At 43.9% G+C, this 21,540-nt stretch overlaps 1 protein-coding gene across 2 annotated transcripts in view; it reads left to right on the top strand.

Moving 5' to 3' along the window:
- Positions 1-21,540, top strand: part of NIBAN1 (niban apoptosis regulator 1) — a 183,999-nt gene that overhangs the window by 156,532 nt on the left and 5,927 nt on the right. For both annotated transcript variants that reach the window (XM_024976464.2, NM_001191282.1), the window contains exons 7-13: positions 1,920-2,024; positions 2,337-2,499; positions 7,731-7,918; positions 12,322-12,483; positions 14,057-14,167; positions 16,303-16,410; positions 20,402-20,513. In XM_024976464.2, coding sequence (XP_024832232.1) covers positions 1,920-2,024; positions 2,337-2,499; positions 7,731-7,918; positions 12,322-12,483; positions 14,057-14,167; positions 16,303-16,410; positions 20,402-20,513 — 949 coding nt within the window. The remainder of the gene's footprint in view (positions 1-1,919; positions 2,025-2,336; positions 2,500-7,730; positions 7,919-12,321; positions 12,484-14,056; positions 14,168-16,302; positions 16,411-20,401; positions 20,514-21,540) is intronic.

Genomic DNA, 21,540 nt, shown 5'->3' with positions numbered 1-21,540 from the left:
AATGGTTAAGAAAGGTCCAAACATCCCCAGCAGTGAATTAGTAGGACTAGTGGAAATCCTACCCCTGTTATAATCATAGTCACACCTGAAGTTCCACATCACAGATGATGGAACTCCCCCGGTTGCACTGACTCCCAGCCTTCTCTCCTAGGAACTCACAGACCTAGGCGGACTGAGCAACTCACCCACCTCCACCCTGGGAGTGTTCCTGTTCAGTTCATCTAGACTGTTACAGCCCGTGTAAACAGAGCCATTTTGAAAGTCAAAATCTAGTGACCTCATGAGCATTTCCACTAGCATGAGGCTGACCAGTGACCTTAAAGTCTTTCCCAAATCTTAATTTGAGTGTTTATGAGCAGGTCAATTATTTTGGACAAATATTTTTTTCAATTCACAGAGCAGATGTCAAGTGATTCTCTACTATGATTCTGCTTGCCTCCTTTCCCGAAGTTATTCTTGTTCTAAATCTTGGGCTGCAGCCTGATACTGAAGGCTGAGCTGTGAGCCCCAAAACTCACCACAGATCTAAGTCTAAACAACAAAACTGCTCCAGTTCCCTTGGGGGAATATAAAGAAGAAAGGCCAGTGTTACGTGGGGCCTTATGTGCAGACAGGTAAATCACTGCTCACGTTCAAAAGAAACACTTCCATTGAGCCAAGCAAATTTGTAGGAAAGACTTGGGAACAATTGAAAAAAATACTCTGAAAACTGTATACACCCCCTCTCCCGTATTCTCATCCCACCAATGTCCAGTTGTTCCAAAGTATTTGTTACTCCCTTCTTTTCCTAAACTTTAAAGAAGATGGAGATGGGATTCAGGGTGTAGTAGGGACAAAGAGCATGAAGACACTTAGATCCCAGAAAAGTTCAAGAGGAAACAATGGTCTCAGGGGATACAGACAAGGATTCAAGCTGCCAAAACCAAGCCTTACTCCCTTCACAATTTTGCTAAGGATACCCTTATCCATAATTGATGTTTCCTCTCTTATCCTAAATGCATTAGATTGTTCCATTTCAAATAGTAGAAGTTCAAGTTGAGGAATTTGTCCTTTCCAGCGGGAAAATGTCAGCAGGCGTGACTGTTCCCTGCAGATATTTAGAACATTTACCCTCTATGACTCTTCCTAGAGATTTCTGAGGTCTCAGACTCAGAGTTAAACTATTAACCTAACAGATTTCATGGAGTGCAGGACAATCTTAGGTAGCCAGGACAGTCAGTCAGTTCAGTCACTCAGTCGTGTCCGACTCTTTGAGACCCCATGGACGGTAGCATGCCAGGCTTCTCTGTCCATTACCAACTCCTAGAGTTTGCTCAAACTCATGTCCATTGAGTCAGTGATGCCATGCAACCATCTCATCCTCTGTCATCCCCTTCTCCTCCTGCCTTCAATCTTTCCCAGCATCAAAGTCTTTTCCAATGAGTTCGTTTTTATGTATCAGGTGGCCAAAATATTGGAGCTTCAGCATGAGTCCTTCCAATGAATATTCAGGACAGGGGTGGCCAGTTATGACACCTTCAGTTGCCCTGATGTGCAGATTTAGGTGTTACCAGCTAACCCAGCTCTGAGGCTTTCTTCTTCCTCTTTGTTTTGTTTTTTCACTTAAGCATTTTTTTTTTAATTTGAGTATAGCTGCTTTACAACATTGTGTTATTTTCTGCTGTACAGCAAAGTGAATCAGCTATGTCTATACATATATCTCCTCTTTTTTAGATTTCCTTCCCTTATAGGTTTATAGGTTACCACAGAGTATTGAGTAGAGTTCCCCGTGCTCTACAGTAGGTTCTCATTAGTTATCTATTTTATACGTAGTGGTATATATATGTCAGTCCCAATCTCCCAATTCATCCCACCCCTCACTTCTGCCTTGGCAAGTAGAAATAGAGACACAGATATAGTGGCTGTCTTCCTCTCGACAGATCCTGAGTAACCTGGTGATGGAGGAGCTCATGCCAACCCTTCAGACAGACATCCTGCCTAAAATGAAGGGGAAGAAGAACGACAGGAAGAGGGCCTGGTTTGGGGTGAGTGATGATTCTGCTTGGCCAGCTCTGCTGCTCAAAATGAACATTCCCTTCCCTTCTCTTTTTAAGGTCTTGTTTTTCTTTTTTTTTAATACGTAATTCCTTCCCTGGGTGGAGAACTGCCCAGTCTGCTCAGTCTCATATACATCAGGACTAATCCAAACAAACTCAGACTTTGAAAGAAAAATTAGAATGTGCACACGGTTTTGTTTATGTTGCGATCATCTGTGATTAACCCGCCCTCCTGTGCTTGACTCCATCAGGCTCTGACACATGACAGAGCTCCAATCTGTGTGCTGTTCTCTGTTCCAGCTCCTTGAAGAGGCCTACCACCTGGTTCAGCATCGAGTTTCAGAAGGATTAAGCGCCTTGAAGGAGGAGTGCAGGGCTCTGACAAAGGGCCTGGAAGGAACCATCCGTTCAGACATGGATCAGATTGTGAACTCAAAGAACTTCTTAATTGGAAAGATCAAAGGTCAGTGGAGATAATGCCTGCTCCTATGAGCTAGATAAGCTGTGCATTTAAAGCTCTTCCACAGGGTGAGATGTCCCAAGTGGCGCTAGTGGTAAAGAACCCTTCTGCCAGTGCAGGAGACGTAAGAGATGTGGGTTTGATCCCTGGGTCGGGAAGATCCCCTGGAGGAGGGCACAGCAACCCACTCTAGCATCCTGGCCTTGAGAAGCCCATGGACAGGGGAGCTCGGCGGGCTACAGTCCATAGGGTTGCAGAGTCGGACACGACTGAAGTGACTTAGCATGTACATGGTGAGAATTCATAGTTTCAGAGGAGAATTAAACTGAGGGACTTTGGGAGAAAGTGGTAATACTTGTAATAGGAGCATGCTAGTGGTGCTGTTAAGGGTCTGGACCTCCCCATGGAAACTTCAGTGACACAGGCTGGAGGGCATAGTGCCTCTTGCCTGTAGTGGTGCCTGTATGTCCTGATCCTGTACCTTTTACACCAAATTGTAATGGCTCTGCCCTGCCCTCCACCTGCTGTAAGCTCTTAAAGAGTAGGGCCATGCCACCCCGGTTTACTCAGGTATTCCTTGTGCTTAGTATCGTGTCTGGTGTATGTAGACTCACAGTGAATATCCAAATCAGTGAATAATGGATTTTCCTTTAATAAGAAAAAAAGCTTTTGGGTTAGAGTCAATAAATCTAGATCTTCTAGATCTTCCTCCACTTATCATAGGGTTACGAGCCAATAAACTCATCATAATTGAAATGCAGGCATTTAATACGCTTGACCTACCCAATATCATAGCTTAGCCTAGTTACCTTAAACACGCCCAGAACACGTATATCAGCATATAGTTGGGAAAAATCACCTAACGCAAGATCTGTTTTATTATAAAGTGTTGAATAGCTCATGTAATTTATTGAATAGTGTATTGAAGGGGAAAAACAAAAAGGTTTGTCTGGGTACAGAATGGCTGTCAGTGGGTTGGTTGTTTATGCCTGTGATCCTGTCCCTGATGGGAGCCGTGGCTGTTAACCCTGCCCAGCATCCCAAAAAGAGCATCATACTGCATCTCACCTGCTCCGGAAGAGATCAGATTTCAAAATCTGAAGTAGTTTCCCTGGTGGCCCAGACAGTAAAGAATCTGCCTGCAATGCAAGAGACCCAGGTTTGATCCCTGGGTGAGGAAGATTCCATAGAGGAGGGAATGGCAACCCTCTCCAGTATTCTTGCCTGGGAAATCTCATAGATAGAGGAGCCTGGTGGGCTACAGTTTGTGGGGTCACAAAGAGTCAGATACAACTGAGCAACTAACACTTCTGCTGAATGGGTAATGCTTTCTTCACCTCGTTGTAAACTTGAAAGCTTGAAAGTTGAACCGTCCTAAATCAGGGACCCTCTGTGGCCCCAGCTCTAATGTCAGCTGGGTATGTGGGTTCAGGGAGATCACTCAATTTCTCTGTGCCTTGGTGCCCTCCTCTTGAAATCACAAGGGCCCATGCAATCAGGGTCTGCATGCTGAGGCTCTTGGATCAAATCCAGCCTGCCACTATTTTTATAAGTTACATTTTACTGGAAGATGGCTGTTCCTACTCCTTTCTGTATTGTCTGGCTGCTTTGGCACTGCAGGAGCATAGCTGAGTTGTTAGAACTGAGATCATATGGGCGGCAAAGCTGAAAATGTTCCTGACCTGGCCCTTGACAGAGAAAAGCTTGCCTCTTTCCTCCCAGGAGGCTTTAGATGGCCTCTAAGAAATTCTACAGAATAAAATTCTACACTTCTGCCTCCTACATACCCCAAAGCACACCACACTGAACATCATTTCAGAGGGAAGCATGCTGGCTTATCTGTGATTGTTTATCAGCAATTTTCTTAGGTAGTCAGTTTTCAAATTATTCACTCAGTCATTCATTCAAAAGACATTCACAAAGCGAGTGCTTTCTGAGCAAGGTGATGCAGCTTTAGCAGCAAACAGGGGAGATCTAGTTCCTGTGTTCAAAAGACGTGGAACCTAATGGGATTTTCCGCTTGGAGGATTATCCTCTACACTTCAGGCTCTGTTCATACTGCAGCCTAGCTCACGCTGGGCTCTTCTAACAAGTCCTCCTGAGAGTAGGTTGCAGGAGGCATTACTAGAGCCAAGGCGTGTGCGTCTGAATCTATTGTTTATCTGTTCATGCGATGCCTTCTCCAGCCAGATATAAATTAACTTCAGACTGCTTTCTGGTTCCTATTACCCAGGTCTCTTATTCCTTTATTAGTACGACTGATCTGGAGTTGACTGTATGTTGAAATGCTTTATACAACTTAAAATGGCCAACACTAAACTGCCACAGCCAAATACATTCCTGTTGACTGGAGCTGAGCTGAGCTGAGTCTAATGGTGGCCATTCTCTTGGCCTGAATTAAATGAGTCTCTCTCTCTTGCCTAAATCCCTTCACATAAGATGGAAAAATATTCTGCCCTGGACTGGTTTTGGTTTCCTAAAGGAAGCCTTGAAAGGAAGTCATGATCAGATCTTTTAAAAATGGAATATCAGAAACATATTTTCATCAGGCCTCTTTTCTTCCCCTTTAAAACAAGAAAGTGCACATCGAGCTGCATTGATAAAGGGCTTTGGATTTCAAAAAAACTTCGGGAGTATTAAAGTAGCTTTCTCTCCATTTCCTCCCATGTGATTCTTGGCTTAAATTCTGCTGCATGAATACTGAATCATTTAATAAGCATTTATCCTGCCCCTGCTGAATACAAGGCCTATGAGGCGCCTAGGAAGAAGAGAAGTAGAAGAGAGTAAAAGTCACATCACAGACACCAAAACAGAAGGAAAAAATATGAAAAATGCCACAAAAGAGGCAAGAACAGAGGGCACAATGATTCCCAGGCAGGAACCACTTCAGCTTCAAAAAAAGTCATGTGGGCCCCTGACAATGAGAGGAATGTTTTAATGTCAGTTGATTGGAAAGGATGATATTACTCACAGATACAGTAAGAGCTGACAGTTTCTGAGTACTTCCAGAGGATCACACACAGTTCTGAGCATTTTGAACACAGCGAACTCATTTAATCCACACCATAACCTTCAGAGTACTTACTATTATGAGCCCCATTTTACAGATAAGAAAACTGAAGTAGAGATGAAGTAATTTGCCTGAGATTCCGAAGGTAGAATGTGAAACAGTCAGACCAACCCCAACCCGCAGCTCCAGGGTTTTCTCTCTTCATCACTCTGCTCAACTGAATTAATGTATGGCTCATGAATTAATGTGTCACAACACATGATTCATCTCTGCATCCCTGAAAAATAGCAGAGCATACTTGTGTGGGATGTAAAATTTATTTGGTCATTAGGGAAACACCAGTAGACTGTAGTTCAGGAAGCTGGGTGGTGGTTCAGGGCATTAGGCTGTTCCGAGTGGGTGAAATTTGAACTTGGCCTTGAAGGGGTGAGTAGGATGTTTATAAACAGAAGTGGAGGAAGGAAGGCAGAGGTGGAAGGAACGCTGGATAAAGGCACAGAGAGGGGGGCTGGAGCCCATGGTTGTACATAGGCAGGGGGAGGTCTGGCAGAGAGGAGCATGGCCACCCACGACCCCTCCCTGTGCCTGTCTCTGCCCCTACCCATCAGGGCATACCAGCCAACTACTAAATCTTTACTATATATTAGCCATGACCATGATTGCTCTGAAATTTCAATTAGACACTTTTCACATAGTTCTTCTCCCAGAGTTAATTTATAAATAATTCATTTATCCTCCTAGCAAACAATTTTGCATTTTGGTATCAAGTAAGTTAGTTATTTTTAGGAGTCATAGATTGTTTCATTGAATTATACAATAGAAAGGGTTTTTTTCCCCCTAGTAATTCTATGATCTGTTTAATATTTTCTATCTCAAATATTTATAAGTACATAATATCAATAGTATTGGTCATGTCAGATTTTCAGAGTAAGAGGCAGTCTGATCCTTTGTAACCCTGTGAAAGATTTCTGCAAATTGAAGTGAGAACGTGGCCATTTTCTCACTATAAGCAAGTTATTTGCTAATAGAAAATAAGAAGTCTATTTGAATTGTGAATCTGGATCTGAAAGTTAGGGTGTGACCTTGGTGGAATCATCTGACATCTCCCGGCCCCCTTCCCCATCTGTAGGATGAGGACCTGGACATCAAGATGTATCTGTACTTCCCTTCTCAGTTCTGTGGTCCTATAACAAGGCTCGGTGGCTTACCGAGCTCCACAAAACTAGCCTTTCATCCACAGAGCAAGCTCAAGCCTTTTCCAGTTCAGATATCCTTTACTGCCACGGTACTTCCCAACCTGGCTAATCATGAAAATTGCTTCAACACTTAAACAAACAAACAAAAAAACAGATTTCCATGGCTTATCCAGACGTACTGGATCAGGATCTTTACTATGGTCCTCTTCTAAATCAAAGAGCAGTGTTTCCTCTGGGAAGTAAGAGTATGGTTACATTGTTTAAATCCTTTCCTAAATTTATTTGAATTGGCAGGTAATTACTTTACAATACTGTGATGGCTTTTGCCATACATCAGCATGAATCAGCCATAGGCATGCATGTGTCCCCTCCCTCCTGAACCTTTTAGTCCCTTTTTATGATTTTCTGTACTCTTTATATTTTTGTCACTAAGTTTGTCATCCTTGATTATCAGGAAAAAATAGCATGTTTTTAAAAATTGGGTGTGGGGATGGGAGGCGGTGTGGCAAACCGATTGGAATTTGTTTCCATTTGGCCTAAAAAGAAACCATACTTGAATTTTTTAAAAGGCCCTTGAGGAGAGGGGAGGAAAATTGAATTAGATCAACTGATTAACTCTTAGAAAAAAGAATTAAAAACCTAATAAATGTGTTTTTAGAAGACAAACTATGAATTTATAATGGTGATGATTGATAGGAAATAGATGAGTCATTAGCATTTTCATTTTTTTGTATTAAGCATTGTCTATTCATAAGGACCAAGCAAAAAAATGTATTTCATCCCAGGGCAGAGGTAATCTTGGGGAGGGGTTTCTCTTTGTTCGAGTTCTCAAGGAGCGATTCTCTTTGATGGCTTTCCATCCTGGTGAGTACCGGCACAGGACGCACTGGGCTCGTCTGTGTTGCCTGCTTGAGTTTGTGTTGGCTGTTACATGTCTCCATGGGGCACTGTCCAGCCTGGCCTGGCTCCAGTGCCTCTGAATCCAGTTTTGCCATCACTCACAGTTTCCTGGCTATTTCCTACCTCAGCGATGGTGGCTCAGCCAGCAGAGAGAAGCTGTGCAGAGAGTGTGCAGCCATTCCTGGGGTCCATTCTGGAGGAGCTGATGGGACCTGTAAGCTCGGGATTCAGTGAACTGCGCTCACTCTTTGAAAAAGAAGTGGATGAACTTAGCCAGAGCTTTCAGACCACCAAAGACAGTGCCCAGCTAAAGGAGGTAGGGTATGAAGCGAAGGAGTGGAGTGTGAATGGTCTTTTTGTGAGTCTTTGCATTCATTCATTCTTTTTTTTCTCCTTCTCTCTCTCCTGTCTTTTCTTCTTCCCTGCCTTCCATTCATATGCCTTTCCATTTATTCATCTAGTCTTTCTGTCCTTCATTCATCCACATTATTCATTCATCCATTCATCCATCTTCTACTTGATTTCCTTTATTAATGGTTTCATGTTATGAAAATAATAACATGCTTGTATAACTTAAAAGTGAAGTCGCTCAGTCATGTCCGACTCTTTGCGACCCCATGGACTGTAATCTACCACACTCCTCCAACAATGGGATTTTCCAGGCAAGGGTACTGGAGTGGGTTGCCATTTCCTTCTCCAGAGGATCTTCCCGACCCAGGGATTGAACCCAGGTCTCCCGCATTGTAGGCAGACGCTTTACCATCTGAGCCACCAGGGAAGGTACTTGTATAACTTAAACAGTATACAAAGATATTTACATAAAGGCAAAATTAATCACCATCGCTCATACCCACCTAATTCTAGCCCACCCCCAACTCCTAAAGTATCTCCACTTCTAACTCCTTGGATTAACCCATATAAATAGGTCAGTATGTGTTTTCACATGCTTTGTCCTTGCCTGTACGAATATATATGCATATATCCTCATTTATATATGTTTTGTGTTTTGATTGATTTGCTTCCAAAAGCATGACAAAAACCAATGTTTCTCAAACTATGTTCCTGGGACTAGTATCATCCTCATTATATGACTGCTAAAAATGCAAATTCTCAGGCCGCACCCATGAGCTACCAGATCAGAAACCCTGGAGTAGGGCACAGCAGCAGTCTGGTTCAACAAGACCTCCGGAGGACTCGCTGTATCCTAAAGTGACAGACATAACTGGGCAGCTTTATTTTACACTTGCAGCATCATGATGAACATCCCTACAAGTCAAGCCAGTGGATAAAACCAAAAAAAAAAAGCCTTTATTTTTTTATGCATACATACACGAAATTGTATATAAACAAGATCATTTGTTAGTATTTTGAGGTTTCTCATGGTAGCCCTTCTAAAACTTAACTTTCTCTCCTTCCCCCACATCCCCTCCTCCAACTCAAGCAACTAGTGTGAACAACTTAGCATACGCTATTCTGTGCTTTTCTTCATGTTCATATAGCATATAAAACACATGTTTTGTGGGATATATTTTTTTAGGTTGTTTGCTCTTAGAAAAATGGGATTATATTATGTATATATTGCTTTGCTTTTCTGTTTTCTTATTCAAAAATACCTCATGAAACTGTTTTTAAGTTAGTGTTCTAGTTCTAGTTCATTTTTTGTAACAGTTGCATAATACTTCATGTACCAATATACCATGATTCATTCAACCATCCAAATGTTGCTAGCACCAGGAACAAAGCTGCAATAAATAACCTTGTAACATATATTCATTTACTTTGAAGCTTTTATTTATATGGGATCTGATTCCTAGGACAGGATTGCTAGATTGAAAGGTGGGAATTTTTCTCATGTTAACTGATGTTTCCATTGACATCCCCCCAAAAGGATTTAGATTTTACATTTCCACCAATTGTACATGATAAAGGACTTTCTTTTCATCAGCCTTAGGGAATCACTTGTTGAACTTTTTGCTAGTCTTACCCAAAGAAATGCAATGCCAAAGAATGCTCAAACTACTGCACAATTGCACTCATCTCACACCCTAGTAAAGTAATGCTCAAAATTCTCCAAGCCAGGCTTCAGCAATATGTGAACCATGAACTTCCTGATGTTCAAGCTGGTTTTAGAAAAGGCAGAGGAACCAGAGATCAAATTGCCAACATCCGCTGGATCATGGAAAAAGCAAGAGAGTTCCAGAAAAAAATCTATTTCTGCTTTATTGACTATGCCAAAGCCTTTGACTGTGTGGATCACAATAAACTGTGGAAAATTCTGAAAGAGATGGGAATACCAGACCACCTGATCTGCCTCTTGAGAAATTTGTATGCAGGTCAGGAAGCAACAGTTAGAACTGGACATGGAACAACAGACTGGTTCCAAATAGGAAAAGGAGTACGTCAAGGCTGTATATTGTCACCCTGTTTATTTAACTTATATGCAGAGTACATCATGAGAAATGCTGGACTGGAAGAAGCACAAGCTGGAATCAAGATTGCAGGGAGAAATATCAATAACCTCAGATATGCAGATGACACCACCCTTATGGCATAAAGTGAAGAGGAACTAAAAAGCCTCTTGATGAAGGTGAAAGTGGAGTGTGAAAAATTTGGCTTAAAGCTCAACATTCAGAAAACAAAGATCATGGCATCCAGTCCCATCACTTCACGGGAAATAGGGAAACAGTGGAAACAGTGTCCGACTTTATTTTTGGGGGGCTCCAAAATCACTGCAGATGGTGGTGACTGCAGCCATGAAATCAAAAGACGCTTACTCCTTGGAAGGAAAGTTATGACCAACCTAGATAGCATATTCAAAAGCAGAGACATTACTTTGCCAACAAAGGTTTGTCTAGTCAAGGCTATGATTTTTCCTGTGGTCATGTATGGATGTGAGAGTTGGACTGTGAAGAAGGCTGAGCGCTGAAGAATTGATGCTCTTGCACTGTGGTGTTGGAGAAGACTCTTGAGAGTCCCTTGGACTGCAAGGAGATCCAACCAGTCCATTCTGAAGGAGATCAGGCCTGGGATTTCTTTGGAAGGAATGATGCTGAAGCTGAAACTCCAGTACTTTGGCCACCTCATGCGAAGAGTTGACTCATTGGAAAAGACTCTGATGCTGGGAAGGATTGGGGGCAAGAGGATAAGGGGACGACAGAGGATGAGATGGCTGGATGGTATCACTGACTCGATGGACATGAGTCAGTGAACTCCGGGAGTTGGTGATGGACAGAGGGGCCTGGCGTGCTGTGATTCATGGGATCGCAAAGAGTTGGACACCACTGAGCGACTGATCTGATCTGATCTGATCTGACAGGAGCAAAGTGGTAACTGATTTTTCCTCTCCTGTCTGTTTAATTGCTATCGTAAAAAATAGACATATTGCAAATTATTTGACAAGGGGCAAGTTTGACAGCATGGTTTTGGTCATTAATTCTACTTCAGTGGAGTTTTCTAGAACTCATTTCTTAAGGGAGTAATATTTTCCTCTTACAAGCACCATGAATGTGGGCCCTTGTTAAATTTTTCTTTAGAGAAATCTAGAAATCTAGATTTATCTCTTTTCTGTGACCTGAAACTCAGACAGCAAGCACATCCTGTCTGTTCACAGTTACCCTGTTACTCCCCAGTTGTCCCTAGGCCTGTGTTTTCAGCACGCTTTTCTGTTTTCTCTTTCTCCACCCACCCTCTTATTTATTCTAGAACTCCAAAATTCAGTTTTTAAAATCAGTTTTAAATAGGCTTGGAAAATAGGATGCACTCTGTTGGTGAAATCACTCATAGTGTAAGTCTGTGTTGGTAATATTTAAAGTCTCTAGCAGGTGAGGTCTATTGCTGTCCTCTTGCTGGAAATTGCATGGCCTCATTGATCAAGCTATCACTTGTATAGACTAGAGGATGGGGAACCCCAGTTTTTAAAACTAGGCCATGCTTCTTCCTATCTCACTCCCTCCCCATCCCGCCACCCCCCATCTACTAGCAGAGAGAAGCCCTTGGGCACAGACAGAACCTCAGTGAGCTCCAGGGACTCTGGCTTTACTCTCAGAGTCCAGGAGTCCAGGGGGCATCTTGACTTCCCTGGGATTTTCTGAGAGGGATATCTCTCATGAAACAAGGCTCTGGAGGCTTGTGAGCCCAGCAGCAGTTCCACATGCCAAAGAGACTTCCTGAACTCTTGAGCTCTGGAAGTGGGTACTTGGAGTCCATCAAGAGCTTGACAAGACTGGAGTCCCATGGAATGCATTCCTGGATGTGTCCATTGTCCAGTTGGTTCTTCTACCTGTCTCCATCCTGGCAAGAGAGCTGTCCTAGGGACCCATCAAAGGAGGGAAATAAAGACAATGAAGATATCACATATATAGGGATCTGAGAAGTGATTCACTCTAATAACATATATTTGATTGTTTAGAATTTATGTAATAGTCATGCAGTGGGCTTCCCAGGTGGTACAGTGGTAAAGAATCTGCCTGCCAATGCAGGAGGCACAAGAGATGCAGGTTCAATCCCTGGGTCAGGAAGATCGCCTGGAGGAGGAAATGGCAACCCACTTCAGTATTCTTGCCTGGGAAATTCCATGGACAGAGGAGCCTGGTGAGCTACAGTCCATGGAGTCGCTAGGAATCAGATATGACTGGCAGTTGAGCACACACATACACAAGAGTGGTGTAATATAGTTCCTAGGTCTGAAAGTGTGTTGTTTTCCCTTCCACCGAAATTCAGCATCTAGAGCAGCTTATGGATCTTCCGCTGGATTCCGTGAAGATGGAGCCTTGTTACAATAAAGTCAACCTGCTTCAGGAGCACCTTCAGGATCTCAAGAGCCGCTTCAGGTTCCCCCACATCGATCTGGTGGTCCAGAGGACGCAAAACTACATGCAAGAGGTAGGGGCGGCGGGGTCATCTGTGGTGGAAGAGGATGGGGCTGCAGAGAATCACGCGCAGCAGATGAGACAGGTGTGCTGGCGTAGCTGGGGAAATGGGGCCCTTCTCTTTAGCCATCATGTTGAGTGACGACGTGTTTTGTCCTGTTCCAGCTGGCTCCATTTTTTCCATGTTGATGAGCATCATAGAGAAGAAATGTCTCAGGGAAATAGAGTAGCATTAATTGATAGTTAATTGATTTGTCAAGTCAGTGCTATTAATGTTGGCTTCACATTGGAATCATCTAGGGTGCTTTTAAGAAATACTGATGTCTGGGCCACACTCCCAGTGATTTTGATATATTTTTTTGGTAATTCAAAAAACTTCTCCCACTCCCATTCCTGCTGCATTTAATATGCAGCCAGAATGGAGAACCACTAGCTTGAATCAATTCTGTAATCTAGTTAAATCAGTCAATCAATCACAATTTTAAATTTGGATTTCTTGAGTCTATTTCATAGATTCCTTTTCCTTCCCATAAAGAACTTTTTCTTTAGGAACAGGGATGAATAGCACAAATTCGTTCCATAGTCTAACGCTTTCTAAGAAGGAAGGGTGGGATCACTGAAGCCGTAAGAGCACAATTCTACTTTACAGATATTCCCGGGGCGCTTCCTGTGGGCTGGACATTGTGCCAGACCCCACTTCAGGGAGCTGGTAGTGAGACAGATTCTTAAATAAATTCACTATGGCGTTGAAAGTGCTGAGAGGAAAGCTATTGTGTTGGATGCTTTCAGATCATAGGCTTGGGGAAGAAAGGAGCTTTTTTTTTCTCCTTAAAAGTTATAGGCAGGATTAAGTGGCACATTTTATTTATTATCTAAGCTCTAAGTTGTGAAGGATTAAAGATGAATGGGGAGCAAAATTGGCCAACGGCTTAACTGAAGCTCCTTGGACAGCAGTGGACAGTGGTGAAATGGATACAGGCATAAGTGCAGAGAATAAGAAATCGGAACCACTTCCATTTCCTAACCCATGAGTGTGACAGTCACGGGCTCCACTGAACCTTGACCCTGTCTCCTTTCCCAGCCTGGCAGAGAAAGGGAGAGAAGTAGGGTGGGAGGGTGAAAAGTGGAGTCAGAGACGTGCTGGGATGGTTTACATCCATCTGAACGGAGAGGATGGAGCCAAAAAATAATTGGAGAAGCCTCCCACCTCATTTCATTAAGCCCTGGCTGCAGGGGATGGGAATAACCACAGGAAATGATGATATCCCCCATCCCATGGTCTTGGGTTTTCCAGTTCCGGGTGGAAGGAGACATGAGAAGAAAAGATACATACACGTGTACATACCTGTATACATACAGGTACAGGTGTGTGTGTTTCCCAGCCTTCTGCTGATCTCATTGTGGTTGTGGGCTTGTGCATTTCACAGACCACAGAGTGGAATGAGGACTTGTTGCCCTGGGTGACTCCCAGGGCAGTGACCATCTCCGATGGTCATGCCCTCCTTTCTCTCCAAGCTGACTTTGACCCGAGAGTGGCGATCCCAGCTTCTGACTGCCCTCTGTTTCTGTGTTGCTTTGGTTTCTAGCTGATGGAGAATGCAATATTCACTTTTGAGCAGTTGCTTTCCCCACATCTCCAAGGAGAGGCCTCCAAAACCACAGTCGCCATTGAGAAGGTTAAGCTCCGAGTCTTAAAGGTAAAATTGTTCTCTCACTTGCGGGAAGCATGAAGCAAGAACGTGACTCATTTCTTTTGTTAAGTGGAAAATATCAAGCTCTCTCTTTGACTTGCCTCCCCTTTTAAAAACAGTGCCTGGTCTTTTCTCCCTGGTAACAAGTGACGATCATCTCGCGGCAGTTCCCCTTCGACTGTCGTGCCTATTCTGCCATCTAGTGGCTACTTTAGGGACCACAGGTCCTCGCATCATTCACCAGCCAGAAGTGACATGTCTTAGGCTTACTTACATAGCAATTAGACTTGATATTGACTGTCCCCTATAAGCAAAGAATGGTGATAGGTATTGCATGGAATATGAAAATATAAAACACACACTCTCTTTCTTCCGAGTTTGCAATACAGTAAAACCCATTTAAATTAACAGTTTTTAGAAAAATCAAAACCTCATGGCTAACCCTAATGCATATATATGGAATTGAGAAAGATGGTAACAATAACCCTGTATACAAGACAGCAAAAGAGACACTGATGTATAGAACAGTCTTGTAGACTCTGTGGGAGAGGGAGAAGGTGGGATGATTTGGGAGAATGGCATTGAAACATGTATAATATCATATATGAAATGAGTCGCCAGTCCAGGTTCGATGCACGATACTGGATGCTTGGGGCTGGTGCACTGGGACGACCCAGAGAGATGGTACGGGGAGGGAGGAGGATTCAGGATGGGGAACACGTGTATACCTGTGGCGGAATCATGTTGATATATGGCAAAACCAATACAATATTTTAAAGTTAAAAAAATAAAATAAAAAAAATTATAAAAGAAAAACCTCATGGCAAAGGAACTACTTCAAGGAAAGGACAGCTGCTGTGTGAAATTGTTTTAAATGTGCTTTGTGCATCAGTGTATCTCAAAATAGTTGTAATAATAGGAGCTTGCATGTATATAGGGCATATCTTTAAGCTTTTTAGAAAAACTTATCCTGTTTCATTTGATCCTCACAAGAACTTGACTTACGTAAGCTTAACAGGCTACTTGAGCTTTGAGCTAAAACTATCCCTAAACTTAGTCCACTAATTTTTTATGACCTACTTTCCCTAAGCAGAGCTTTGGAACAGAAGATCAAAGTTTCACAGAGCCTAGGAGGTGGCCCCTGAATTTCAGACCTGATCTTAATACCTCACAGGCAGTAGGAAACTCTGGCAACCAAATCAGTGAGATTAAAAGCAATAATTGCCATGGTAACACACAAAATAATGAACTTGCCATTGAGAAAGAAAAGATAGTATCAAGGTCAATGTCCCCTCCCACGGCAACACAATTTTTACCTCTCAGGAAAGTCCATCTCTTCTCTGGGCACTTTAAACTACAAGAACATACTTCCCAATGCTAAGTCATAATTCTCACCACTGAGAATTCTAGTTCTACACTCTTTTCTCATGCCCTTCTTCCACATGGTAGTCTTTGGTTGTTTGAATACACTATGATTTTACCCCAAGTTGTCTCTGGCATAAATCTCTGTAACCATCCTTTGTGTGGCCTGACCATTCTGCACACATCCCTGTGGCTATGCTCAGTTTGTCTGTACCCTCTCCCTGAACCCCCTTTAAAATCAAACCCGGGTCCCTAGACTTGGCTGTTCCATGTGTCAATAGGACATCCTCTTTCCTATTCTAGATACTGAACTTCTTTGTTGAACATACCACAGTGCTAATGTAGCTGTGAGCCACTCTCTTCTTTGGCAGAAATCATTACAACCTACCAATCCCGCTTTCAGGATGTAGAGTGAAGGAAGGAGATGATCATGGCTCCCATGCACCAACCCAAGACAGGGGTGATGAAGTTTTAACCCATCCCCTAGTTTTGTCTTCAACTTTATAATAATGCTCTGCTTTGATCTTACCTCAGTTTTCGTATCTGTAATAGGGGAGGCGGAGATGGGTCATTATCAGTCATAAGCTCTACCTGCAATGTGAGAGAACTGCATAGAAAGATCTCTGAAACCTTTGAACACCACTAGAGTCCTCAGTAATTAGGATGGGAGGGTGGGGGTGGGAAGGGAGACGAAGTGAGTTGCTGAGTTTTTTGTTTACGCAAAAGTTAACAGGTTGTAACGTTGTATTTAGCATACATTTCTATCTCTGTACCGACAGCAATATGATTATGACAGCAGCACCATCCGGAAGAGGATATTTCAAGAGGCGTTGGTTCAAATCACACTTCCCACCCTGCAGAAGGCACTGGCATCCGTGTGCAAACCAGTAAGGAGATGGGTTACTCCAGAACCTGCTTTTGTTGCCTTTGAAGTTCAAGTAAATTTTTTTTGGCCATGATGCACTTACAAGCAGTAGATGACCAGGGAGGGGGTCAACACACTTTTCCTGTAAGTGGTCAGGTGGCAGGTATTTTAGGCTTCACGGCCATATTATTTCTGTTGCAATCACACAGTTCTGCCGTGATAGCACAAATGCAGCCATGCTGCTGCTGCTGCTGCTAAGTCGCTTCAGTCGTGTCCGACTCTGTGCAACCCCATAGAGGGCAGCCCACCAGGCTCCCCGTCCCTGGGATTCTCCAGGCAAGAACACTGGACTGGGTTGCCATTTCTGATGACCCATAAACAGATGTGCAGTCTGTGTTCCAATAAAACTTTATTTACAAAGGCAAGCAGCTGTCTGGATTTGCCAACCCTTGGACAAGACAGAATCTCAAAGGGTAATGATCTGAGTTTGAACCAAGTTAAGGGTTATAATAGAGTGCCTACAGATTGTTCCTCATTATGGTGTGACACCCCTCACCCCCACCCACCCACCACAGGCCCAACACAGCCTCTGAAACTTGACCACTCCATCCAGGAAAAGACCTTAAGTCACACAATTTCAGAAGGATATTTGTAATTTCAGTAATATTTGCTTACCGAAGTCAATGAAACTAAAACCATCGAAAGCTTCTGTGAACACTAGGCAGCTAGTGACAGCCATGCTTGTGAAGGTGTGACTAGGTCACATCTTCAGTGCAGGGTCACAAGTGAGCCAACTAAGGAGGCCAGGTCAAGACCTGGGTTCAAGTCCCGGCTCTTCCACATATCAGCTCTGGGGCTTTGGGCAAGAGCTTTTTCCTCTCTCTTGGCCTAGATTTCATCTAGAAAATGGAGGTAATAATACTTTGCAGTATCCTTCTTAAGACTGAGAAGCCCAGGGTGACACAGTGACCATTCGATGAGTGCTTGCCACGTGCTCAGCACTTTGTATGGACTGTCTTGTTGATCCTCATGACAACCCTGTGAGCAGGTACCGTTTATGTCCTCATTGCACCTGAGGGGTTAAGTAATGGGACCAAAGTCACAGAGCTGGAATCCACCAGAGTTTGAACTCAGCTCACACTCATTTGATAACATGGGATGTGCTCAATAAATGGTATTTACTACTACTTTTTCTGCTGCTTCATGTTCTGCAAGCTGGGACCTTTGCAAGGCTGGCTCCCTCTTGGCACAAATACTAAAGAGCTTTTTAGAATTTAAAAAGGCCTTTTTTGTGGCTTAGAGAGTCTCCAAACATTGGAACATTAAAGTCCATTGCATGAGTTATTTTATTGGAAAAATTTCCTTGATCATTTTTATATTCTGTACATACTGTTTTTCTTCAGAAAGCCAGAGGCATACCAAGTACCTGGCACTTATTTCTGAGGGTAAATTTCTTTCATAGAAAAGGTTTGATCAAGTCAGGGCAGTAAAGAACCTGCCTATATGATTGTCTCTTGCCTATATGATTTTCCATCTTATGGCTGGAAAAGTCCAGCCATTCAAAGGATGACTCGGTCCACCTTGGCCATGTCTGCATGCAGATGTTCTGTGTAGGGTATTTTTATTTTCCAATCCCAAAAGCAATGTGGGGGCCTTGGAGCCACGTCCTCCCAAGAGAGGAGAAGGGTTAAAAAAAACCCTCTTCCTGTATGCTCCTCTCTCTCCAGCCATCTGCAGAGTTATACCAAATCTCTAAGAGGCGCTTGTGATTTTTAATCAAGAGAGACCGGTTTGGAGAGAAATTGAGGCCTGGCATTTTCAGTAATGAGAAATAGTGTACCAGTACCAAGAAATGTAAAAAACATCTGGATTTACAGAGAGGGTGAACTAGGGGAGCATTTGCTTCAGGCAAAGATTCTTTAGTTTACTCGAGTGTATGTCCCTTGGTTCTAAGATCTGCGGTACTTAACCCAGGCTGCACGTTAGAATTGCCTGGGGAGATTTTTTTTTTTAATTCCGATTTAACAGATCCAGGAAATTAATATGTGTCACGATTCAGTCAATTCAATATAGAAAACCTGTTTTGTAAAGTTGTGCACATCACAACAGGATAAGTGCCCCTCGGAATGATTCTTTTCCACACAATTACTTAGCTGGTTGAAAGTTCAAAGGCCTGCTATTTATTCAGCGAACATGTATAAGCATGATCCAGGCACATGTCCAGCCAGCGTCCCTGTTTTGTCCTGGGCTTCACAGCCTAGAGACAGCAGACAGGCACAGAGCGCACTTTGCGATGAGCATGGCAGGAACTTTGTGGGGAAGAGAGGTGACCGAGTTCGGAAGAGGGTGCCCAGCTCTGCCTACGCGGATGGAGAGGACTTCCCAGAGCCATGTTTTCTCCCAGTCCTGAGGGAAGGAAGGAGTGGAAGATCACGTGGGGAGATGAAAGACACAAACCTCGTTTTGCAGAAGAAGAGAGAGGCACAGAGCCGTGAGCTGGCTTGCCCAGGGCCCCGCAGCCAGGCCAGGGCAGTGTGCAGTCCCTGAGCTGCGCTCTGCCCGTGTGGCTCTTACCGTGTGTCAGTCTTATCTCATAGACCCTCTCAGGGTCACGGAAGCTCATGTCTCTTTAATCCTGTGGCTTTCCCTAGGGTGGGCAGAAAGGGGTCCCATTATTACCCACTGGGATCCGGTCCTGGGCTACAGACCCCCCTGTCCTGGCTCTGAGAGTCTGAATGAGGTGGCTTCTGATGGCCTGCTGTAAATCTCCTCCCTCCAGGCAAAAGCCATCGAATCCCACTGCTAAGACCCTGGCTCTGTAAGAACCAGGGGTCAGGGGCCTCCATCCTGCACTGTCAGGGGTAAGCGTTATGGAGTTAATCACACGGATATGACTTGGCTCATTTTGATCCCTTCCTTGACCTCATGCTGATAAAAGGCAAGCCACGTGGAGACCCTTGGAAAGCAGGAAGTGTTGAAGGATTTTGTGTGATGCCTGGATTGTCTTAGAATCGCGGAGTTTCCGGGCCAGCTGGAGGGGAAGAGGAGACTGTTTCTCGAGAGTCTGTGACTAGGGATTCTCCACACCTGAGAACGGGACGCATCCTAAGAGTTAAACATACATCTACGCTGCTGCTGCTGCTGCTGCATCACTTCAGTCGTGTCCGACTCTTAGCGACCCCATGGACTGCAGCCTACCAGGCTCCTCCGTCCATGGGATTTTCCAGGCAAGAGTACTGGAGTGGGGTGCCATTGCCTTCTCCGACATCTGCTCTAGGACCCAGCAATCTCACTTCTAGGTATACACTCAAGTAAGCCCTAAATCCACAAAATCATACACAAGAATATCAATAGCAACTATGTTCGTAACAGTCAATATCCAGCAGTAGGAATATAGATAAACAGCTTTAGCTTGTCCATATAATGAGTGCCATTTATCAGTAAAAAAAGAATGAACTACTGATACATGCAGCAACATGGATGAACCTCCAAAAACAAACACAAAAAAAGAGTACAGGATTCCATTTGTACAAAGTTAAATAACAAGGAAAACTAATCTAGTGTGATAGACACAACATCAGAGCTTAATCTCTTGGTGAGTAGTCTAGACTGGAAAAAGGGGTGATGGAAATGTTTACCTTGATCTGGGTTATGGTTATCTGAGTATATTTATATATTTAAAGTTGTTGAGCTCTACTTTTAAAACGTGCACATTTTTCTCGGTATAGCTTACACCTTAGTAAAGTACTGTTGGCATTAAGAAAGAAGAAAAAGAAGGAAACGTCCAGACCCACTGACAAGGCCTTGAGACATCAGGGTCTCTGGTGTCTGCCCCCTCGAAGGGCATAGAGCGTGAACCCAGTCCAGGGCATGGTGTCTGGGGGAAGGAAGCAGGTGACCAATGCTTCACACTCCAAGGGGGAACAAGAGGGACAGCTGTCCTTTCCGGAGCTCCTCTGCAAACTGGTGTCTCATGCGTTGTCCCCTTTATCTTCTTATCTCTCCTTCTCCAGGAGCTTCAGAAATATGAGCAGTACATCTTTGCAGATCACACCAATATGATCCATGTTGAAAATGTCTACGAGGAGATTTTACATCAGATCCTCCTAGATGAAAGTCTGAAAGGTATGGAGGGTTTCCCTGGTGCTGGAGAAAGCTCTAGATAGAGGGGCGCACCCCTGATGGGGACCCCACAGGGCCAGCTAGGTTTTGTCCACAGGAATGAAAAGGGAAGAGGAAATTGACACCAAGAGCTGGGGAGACAGAGGACGAGGGACTGAAGAAGCGAGGGCCGCTGACCTCCGCTGAGCGGTTGCGGTTTGGCTCACACTCCACTGGCCCGTTAGATATTATTTCACTTTCAATCCAAATAAGAACTCTGTGAACTGGGAATTTTAAGCTTCATTTTTCAGATGAGAAAACTGAGGTTAGAGAGATTAACCTAGGGTGTCTCATGAACAGCTGGCCTCCTCCGGCTGTTCCAGACAGAACAAAGGAAAAAGAGCTCTTCTTGGCCACAGGCTTACAACGCCTCCCCAGCCTGGAGCAGGTGATTCAGCAGCGGGGCTTCCCAGCTGCTCTGCCCTCTCAGCACATTCCTCACCTCCACTCAGCCAGACAGAATACACTGGGCTGTGACTCCGTCCTTGGCGAGTCCCATTAGGACTCTGGCTCACAGTATCCCATGGAATCAGGCCCTGCTCAGGATAGGAGTGTAGATAGGAAAACTTCGATAGAAATACACAGGAGAGGGCTGTCCCTAAAACTATAGGCTTGAAACATATCTGGTCTCCACAAAGAAAGCTGGCCAAGCACAAGCCCCAGGTCAAAGTAGCTCATCCAATGAGATAAGGAATACAAAGATGTCATCTCAGTATCTGCACAGGAAGAGGGGCTCAGTCAAGGCCACTGCCAGTCCACCACAGCACCCTTGGGCGAATTAGGAAAAAAGCTCTCTTCCTCCAGATGGCAGACTGCTCTCTGTCAAAAACTTGTCACCATATACTGGTTTGGTTTGAGCAGGACATGCTACTGCAGCCTGCTGGAAAATTACTCTGCTGAATACACAAATCTGTGATGTGAATGGTATCCCCTGGGGTGTGAGATTGTTGGGCACTGTACAACCTACACAGCCAGAGGGAGAGGCTGATTG

The sequence above is a fragment of the Bos taurus genome, chromosome 16, assembly GCF_002263795.3.
Source record: "Bos taurus isolate L1 Dominette 01449 registration number 42190680 breed Hereford chromosome 16, ARS-UCD2.0, whole genome shotgun sequence".
In the NCBI taxonomy this organism is placed as follows: domain Eukaryota; kingdom Metazoa; phylum Chordata; class Mammalia; order Artiodactyla; family Bovidae; genus Bos; species Bos taurus.
Note: the sequence above shows the minus strand (reverse complement) of the source record. Positions and strands in the feature narration are given on the sequence as shown.